The sequence below is a fragment of the Perna viridis genome, chromosome 2 (assembly GCF_037379345.1).
Source record: "Perna viridis isolate PV_CMFRI_1.1 ecotype Kerala chromosome 2, ASM3737934v1, whole genome shotgun sequence".
Taxonomy (NCBI): Eukaryota; Metazoa; Mollusca; class Bivalvia; order Mytilida; family Mytilidae; genus Perna; species Perna viridis.
Genome location: NC_142446.1, coordinates 33183702 through 33192072, shown reverse-complemented (window position 1 = coordinate 33192072; position 8371 = coordinate 33183702). Strand labels below are relative to the sequence as shown.

At 33.6% G+C, this 8371-nt stretch overlaps 1 protein-coding gene across 1 annotated transcript; it reads left to right on the top strand.

Moving 5' to 3' along the window:
• The first annotated feature begins 1843 nt into the window (after window positions 1-1843).
• Window positions 1844-5722, top strand: LOC148624708 (uncharacterized). Its single transcript, XM_088567548.1, has 2 exons — window positions 1844-2298; window positions 3244-5722. The coding sequence occupies exon 2, from the start codon at window positions 3293-3295 to the stop codon at window positions 5318-5320; it is 2028 nt and encodes a 675-aa protein (XP_088423674.1). The 5' UTR covers window positions 1844-2298; window positions 3244-3292; the 3' UTR covers window positions 5321-5722.
• The last annotated feature ends 2649 nt before the right edge of the window (window positions 5723-8371 follow it).

The following is an 8371-nucleotide window of genomic DNA, read 5'->3' as shown; positions in this document are numbered from 1 at the left end:
GCAGGTCTAGTAGAAGCTCGACTGCGCATGTCCGTCTTTCTTACTTAGGGTACCCACATTGTGTTATCTGTTTCTCAAAAAGTGTTGAACCAATATAATTCAAATTTTGATCCCTGATTACAAACATATTGGAGATGTGCTCATCATATAATGGACAAATTGATTATTTTTCCCTACATTTTTAGCAAGCTGAACTAAACTAATTTTTGTCACTTAATGTTGTGGATGGTACCTATTCTTGTTTGAACTTTACCTCTGACGTTTACACGTGAAACACATGTCCATATTCTGTTTGTGTTGCCACTAATATTATGTTCATTTTTATTTCTTATTCTTTTTCGAACTTTCAGCAGAAAGGTAATTGGCCGGTGAAGTATTTTTTTTTACCATTGTTACCGACGGTGTACGCAGGTTTGGTTTGACCCCATTCGTCCGTCGGGCACGCTTTGGGGTGCCTACTTTATGTAAACTGGTATCCTCCCCCCCCCCAAAAAAAAACAAAACAAAATGTATAGCATGGAATGATTCTATTTTTAACTAGATTTTCATAAAACAAAATGCCTAGAACTTTAATCAAAAAATGATTGTTATACATAGGTGGGTAATCTTATTTCAATATGAATCATAAACATATCGCTGTCAAAAGGAGGCGGAAAGCTGTCACTGGTGATGAATTTACGCAATAAGCTAACAAACAAGATTTAATGATATCTGAAAATTTCACTACAGTGCAAAAACATAAAGCTTGGATAATTAACGACACATGCCGAGAATGCATTTCCAAAGATGCTGCCAGGATAATTGGATTTTGAGTGAATTAAACCTTTGAAATATACACACCCTTACAGATTAATTTTGTTTACCGCTCATTGAATGTGCTTGTTACATAAATTGGACACTAATTATCGATGTCGACTTTAAAAATGCAAGATTTTCAACATATTAGTCACTTCTAAAATAAACGTTAACCATTCTGAGCCAAATTTTTTGTGTCGATGGAGGCTTGAGATAGCTGGTTTTATAAATTGATATTGATGTTTCGATAAACGAAACACCAATTTGCATCGTAAAAAAATATCCGGTTTATTAAAACTCGTACAATGAACATAATTTGCAAATTCTTTTTCTTTTCTTTTCTTTTTTCCCGGATAAGCGATAATGTGAAATGTAAACTATTTTGATATGTAGAAAGGATAGTATGTAACGAAGGTACGTACGACTTGTTATAAAAAAATAAAAAGAAATGCGAATCAGCAATTATTCCCATACTGCTTGGAGGTTAGAAAAAAAAATGTATTCACTTACTCATGCATATCTATGAATCAATGCCATTGATAACGATTGAGTATTATAGTGATACTAGCAAGATTATAATTCATTCTTAGTCAAAGCATATACATGTAGAAAGTTAAAATGGACTGATAGAAAAATAAATAAAAAAGAGATCAGCAAATTAAAATATCTTGTTCGGCGATGTCCATATGATTTCCATATGCAATATAGAAAAGACCTATTATTTCGTTTTTCAATTAAATTTTTGTTCTTGTATCACAACCGGAAAACCCTTAAAAGTATATGAATTTCAATGTAAGCAAAAAGTAATAGCGTCTACTTTTTGTTAGGTGCAAAACACAACCTTACTTGATCTCTTTAAACAAACAACTCGAGTAAAATGCTTTAAGGAAGCTGTCCAAAAACCTACATTAATTTTACTAATAATCTTAACTGCACAAATTCGTATTGATTCGTATTGAACGACGATGATGCGCAATACTTTTACGATAGAAATTATAATCGTATCACTGTCAAAAATATAAAAAATAAGGAGAGACCTGTCAGCTATGAAGAATTTATGTTGCATGCACATGCATGCAAACGCATACGTAATTAATGATAATCGTAAATACCTCTTTAATGTCGAACCTTAAATGCTAAAAGACACAGCTTGGTTAATTAGCAACATGCTGAGAAAGTGGAACGAAAGAAGGAGAATGAGCCAAGGGAATTGCTTATGTTTTTTTTGATCGATGAGAGGATTGCAGATATGCAGAAACAATGACATTTTAATTGGATAAAAACGGATTCATTTCAATTCCATTTCCAAATGTAAAGTTTTTAGTCATACAGAAGAAAGTAGACGTATTATGGAGGAAGTCGAATTAATTTCGTTTGTCTTTAGATCAATGTACGACTGACACAGAAGGATTTATTGCAATTCTCTTCAGAACACAGGACTTATGGATCGATATGGTTAGCTTTGCTTTCAACGGAAGACATCGATATTGATGTAACTACAACGTGAGTAATTCTTATTTTTACATTGTGTCAGTCATTATCATTTAATTGTTCATGTAGACATTATCAGGAATCTACGGTCCTAGTCATAGGCAGATCCAGTTGTCGGGGAGAGGGGAGAGTGTTATGCTAGAAGTTTGGTTGATAATAAATAAAACCATTGAAAATCACTGTAATGGGCAAATAAGCGTGTCCCCTATATAAAAAAAACTTTGTCAGGTTACACACACACACACATATATATATATATATAGTTTCAGAATGTGACGATTCTATTCTCTACACTGCTCCATCGGATCAAATTGATACAGGGAAGATAACGTTAACTTATAGAAGGTCTGAAAAATTCCCAACGATGGATTTGCGATGCAAATTTTTGGTCGTTCCCTCCGCGGGACTCGAACTCGTACCGCTGCGACATCTATGGCAACACCGCCTGTACAAAGTCCAGCGCCCTAGACCACTCGGCCAGCTAGGCTATATTTTTATATAATTTGATAGTTCTAACATCGTTGGGAATTTTTTCAGACCTTTAAATATATATATATATATATATATATATTCGTAATTCCAGCGCCCTTGACCACTCGGCCAGCTAGGCTATAATTATATATAACTGTTGCTGGCGGGGTCATTCCTCCACGTAGGATTAATCTAGAGCTGTACTACCATACAAACCCCACCAAAACAAAAAAAAAAAGACAAAAAAAAAAAAAAAAACCAATCAAAATGCCAAAAACTAGAAACTAAAAGTGGCTCACAATCGTCAACTTTGGTAATTAAAAATAAGCAGAGTCTCATATTGACCCTTCTAGAGCAATGACTAATCCTTCTGATGATATAACCAAGCATGAAAAAGCATTTAGCATGATTATATACTTCTTTTTTTATTTTCTTGAACATCTTCAGTTTGTTAATGTATTTATCTAAAACCTTTATTATTTTTAGGAAATCTCAAAGACGTGCCAAGAATGTTCAAATATCTAATGTTAATGAAATGAAAGTGTTTCTAAAGATAAGGAGAATTTTAAAGCGAATATTGAGAAGGGTTATTAAATGTCCAACGATTGTTTTTGCTATTATCCTAATTCTACTTGGATATCAAGCTACAAAAGAGTCCAGTAGAACTATAAACTACACAAGTAGTAATAGAAAAGAATATGTATCATTTAACCGGTCCATTTCACATAATCTGCCATTTTTCATTAACGCTCTTCGAAATCAAAAATGTGTTCATCCGTCTTTAGATCCACATCATCCTTCTATTATTAAGTTCTTTCGCCAGGAACCAAAGCTCAGATGTACTAGCGAATCTGATTGGATCGTTGTAAGAAATGGAATTATTAAGATATCTCCAGAAGCTTTGCAAAAGTACAAACAAATTCAGTGTAGACTGGCGTCTATCTATAGAGGAGAGTCGGATAATAAAGTAAAATTCGGTGTGCCTTTCAATCTTTTAGGCAACACTGTTCAAATAACTTCAGATTTTTTCAAAGCATCTTGTCGTTCAATCAATGGCACAAGATATATAAACGTTCACTCAACAATTGCATTCAATAAAACACAGTTTGAGCGATTAAACGCGATCAAAACAAAAGTCAACCTCAACAAAACTCTTAACATTCTCATGTTAGGATTCGATTCTGTTTCTCGGAGCAGCTGGATTCGCAATCTTCCAGTTTCACATTCATATTTCACGAAAAATCTAAATGGAGTAGTTTTAGAAGGCTATAATATTGTAGGAGACGGAACACCTCAAGCATTATTGCCAATTCTAACGGGAAAGACGGAGGAAGAATTACCGGAAGCTAGAAGAGGTCATAATGGGTCAACAACTGTCGACGGACACCCATGGATTTGGCAAAATTTTTCTCGCTTAGGTTATGCCACTCAGTGGGGAGAAGATATGGCATATATTGGCACTTTTAATGTGAGAATGAACGGTTTTAAGGAAGCACCCGTGGATCATTACATGCGCCCTTATTATTTGGTGACGGAAAAGTTGAATAAATATTTCAAGCCATTCTGTCTTGGCTCCAGACCTCGACATCAAATCATGTTTGACTACCTAAAGGACTTTGTAGACATGTACAAAGATTATCCTAAATTTAGTTTTCTTTTTCATTCGGAATATAGTCACCAAAACTCAAACAAACTGCAAATAGCCGATGCTGATTTTAAAGATCTCTTGAAATACTTGAATGATAATGGACATCTTGATTCAGCTGTTCTTATTCTTATGAGCGACCATGGCGCTCGATTCCATAGTATCAGACAAACTATGCAAGGCAAATATGAAGAGCGCATGCCTTATTTTGGTTTCCTGTTTCCAAAATGGTTTCAACATGCATATCAAAAGGAGTTTCAAAATTTCCAAAGGAATGCTCGTCACCTAGTGACTCCATTTGACATTCATGCAACATTTGAACACGTAATTGAATTAATAAACCCACAGACAGGTTCATCATTCAAGCAATTTAATCAAAACACGAGAAGTCTTCCAAGGGGGATAAGTATTTTACGAGAAATTCCATCTTCTCGCTCATGCCACGAAGCTGACATAAAACCGCATTGGTGTGCATGCCTTCCATGGAAATACAACCGATTGGACGACCCTACCATACAAAATGCAGTAAATACTGTCGTTGATTTTATTAACTCATTGACAAATGTATTCAGAAATGTGTGTAGCATCCTTGCAGTTTCCGGAATAATACGCTCATTAACATATACACCAAGCCAAGATGTTCAAAACTTTATAGGGTCAGTTGATATAGATGGTCGTATACCAAAGTTCAGGAACAGAACAGAAAGTTTGGATAACACAATGGCATTACTTCAAGTAACATTCCGTACAACACCAAATGACGGTATTTATGAAGCAACTGTTTTTCATGATTACGAAACCAATAATTTTTTCGTGGATGAAAGGGAGATAAGTAGAACGAATGCTTATGGGTATACGGCAGATTGCATTACAAATGTTGCGCCACACATAAGACAGTTTTGCTTCTGCATATTCTAAAGCAACATGTTATAATATGACACAATATTTCTAGATATATTTTTTTCTCAAAATATTTGAAAAATATGACACATACATGTAACTCTACACCATGGATATACATGACAAAAACTGTGACAAAAATATTAATCTATTAATGTGTTTTGTAGTTTCTATTTTTTTTTTAGGTTTTTTTTACAGTTAATTTATATTGGAACTTTTATTTATTTTGTCCGATAGCAATGTTTGAATTATAACCAATTACAGAGGCTTTTATCATTCTGATTAACAAATAATTCTTATTCGAGCGCTAATCAAGGTATCACGCTGAAACTGATTTTATTTATATTTGTTGCAAATGTCATAATCATGGAAAAACACGGCACTTACTATGGGAAGAAATAAAGAAATCGGTGAATTGTCGAGCGCAAGTATAGATATCAGATACTAAACATTATATCTAGTACATATACTTTTTTGTATCGAATGTCATTTTTCCCAAAAGTTCTGAACCTGCTCTCAGATGTTGCTGATAAGACAATCAACCATACCACTACAAAAAACAAATATTTCAACAACTTGTAAACCAAATAACACAGAAAAGCTTTTCCAAGTACTGATTTGACAAAAGTAATAGTTTATAGTTCCATATCTACAATTTATTCATGGCATTGAGAGAAAAAGAATCAATCGCTTTCTTTGTTTCAAGGATTAACTTCTCATCAGCAGCATTAGAATCAAAAATATATATATAGAAAGAAGTACTCATAAACAAAACGATCGAAGTAAAATGCTAAAATCATCATCGAGAGGTTCTACCACGTGCAATACAAGTAACAGTGACTGTTGATACTTTACTTTTTTGCTTGTTCCTTATGAAAATCATCAATAACTTAAGTAAATTAAATGAACATAATTAAATGATCCAGCTACTTGCTAGTCATATGCACGTTCTGAATTAAAGGGAATTAAAACAATAAAATAATAATAATAATAATAATAAAAAAACACAACACAGGGACAACGACCAGACAAGTAAGTAAGTAGGTACATACAACAAAAAACATGAAATGACTAAAATAACACGCATGTAGAGGCAAAATAAATGAGAAACTCGGACCCGACTAAAAAACTGGGAGCATGCATCAGGTTCACCAGTAGGGTAGGCGTCCTCTGCTTATCTAGGAATACCCTCCGAGTCGCTCATAAAGATGTCACATCCAGGAAAGACGAAAAAGTAAGGAAACCTACGATGTTCGACGCGGTTCACCAAATCGATCAACGAGTTCAAGGTGAATGAAGTGTTCATTTAATTCACTGGAGATTAATTATGTAGCTTTTCGTTGAAACGATGCATATCCCTTTCAGGTTCTTGTTCTTAACTATACATTATCCACCATACATATGAATACGTTAATAGTAAAAGGAATACAATATTTTGAACGAGTTTCATTGTGAGTATTTAATTCTGGGTATTGGTATTGAGTCTGTTATTTAATTTGATACACTAAATTCTTCATTCTATTTAACTCTGGACAATAACTATCATCTTCCTTCAGTTTTTACAATATTCTTTATTCACAGAAAGCTTAAATACCATATTTACCATAGTCCCTGGATTACATACTTTTCATTTCAGCTAGAATCTTGGTTCCCTTGATTACTCTTTTCTCCATAAAAACTGGGTGCTTGGACGAAGTACAGAGGAAGGGTAAGATCCTCTTTTTTTCTAGAAACACCCGCCGAGTTCTCATAAAAAGTCAAGTCAATGGTAGACAAAATTGTAAAAACTGGCACATGGAACAAATCAGTTTTCATGGTGCATATGGATACACAGCGATGGTTTTTTTTGTCGCAAATTTATTTGATTATCAGCAATATGTTGAAAGGTGCCTTGTAAAGAACAACAAAAAGTAGACTTGGTTATTGGCTTATTTTGTTTTATTACTGATTGTTGGGAAGTTAAATTAATCTCAAGAAATATTTGGAAATTTAGAAGAAACTTCAATGGAGGCATATTAGATATTCTGCTTTCAAATGCTTTTTTACTAGACTGATTATAAAAAATATTCAAGATCATGTCTCAAATTGGGTAACAATTAAATGAATTATTGCACCTAATCTATATCAAAGCATTCATTTCTTTCTATTTGTTATATTGTTATCGCCATTCCACAACAACATGCATGCACTCCATAGATTTCGTTTTTGTTTTAAGAATAACTTTTAAACAACAACGATATTGCTGATACTTTTTTACAAACAGCTCCAATTAATAGAATTGTCTCGACCCTAATCCGCAAATTAAAATAAGTATACATACTTTCATGGTTGAAGTTCTCCTTAACATGTACGTGGGTAAATATTTTGGTACTTTCAACCAACGAGAACTGCATGGGACGTTTTAATAGGCACGAGGCGTAAGCGACATCCTACATATGTAAATTCTCTGTCAATATATAAATGGCTCAAATCTATCTACCGGATGTGACGTCAGCGGTAAGAATGTGATTAGTTGAACTTAATAACAGCATGCGTAATGGGAGTCTCTCATATTCTCGCTGGTCGAAACATCAGCATTATAACAATATAGCAGTGAAGTTATCATCAAAGTCAAATGTTATTTGAATAGAATATTCATATGCACAGCCTAACTTCATATTAACCATACTGCATAGCATCGGCATGTCAGGAAAACAAAAAAAATACAGTTCTGTACTTACAGTTTTGTAAAGTGCAAAAAAGAAAAACAAGAAAGCAATTTGAGAGCGAACAAACGCGATTGTAATGAATATGTTTCAGCAGTATACAGTTTCAAACACCATTCTGACTGTACCATGTTTAACGATAACAACATAGCTATATTTTTTAATAACAGAGCATTACAATAATTCACAAATTGAATCCATGCAGCATAACACGAATATATCAGTTTTCTTCTTTTGACAATACACATGTTTCTAATTACATGCATATGTGTGGTCTATATATATCTTCTATTGATTTAGATATGACTGCAAAGATTTATTTCACCAAAAACTAATTATCATTTAGTTTTTTTATCAGCTGAAA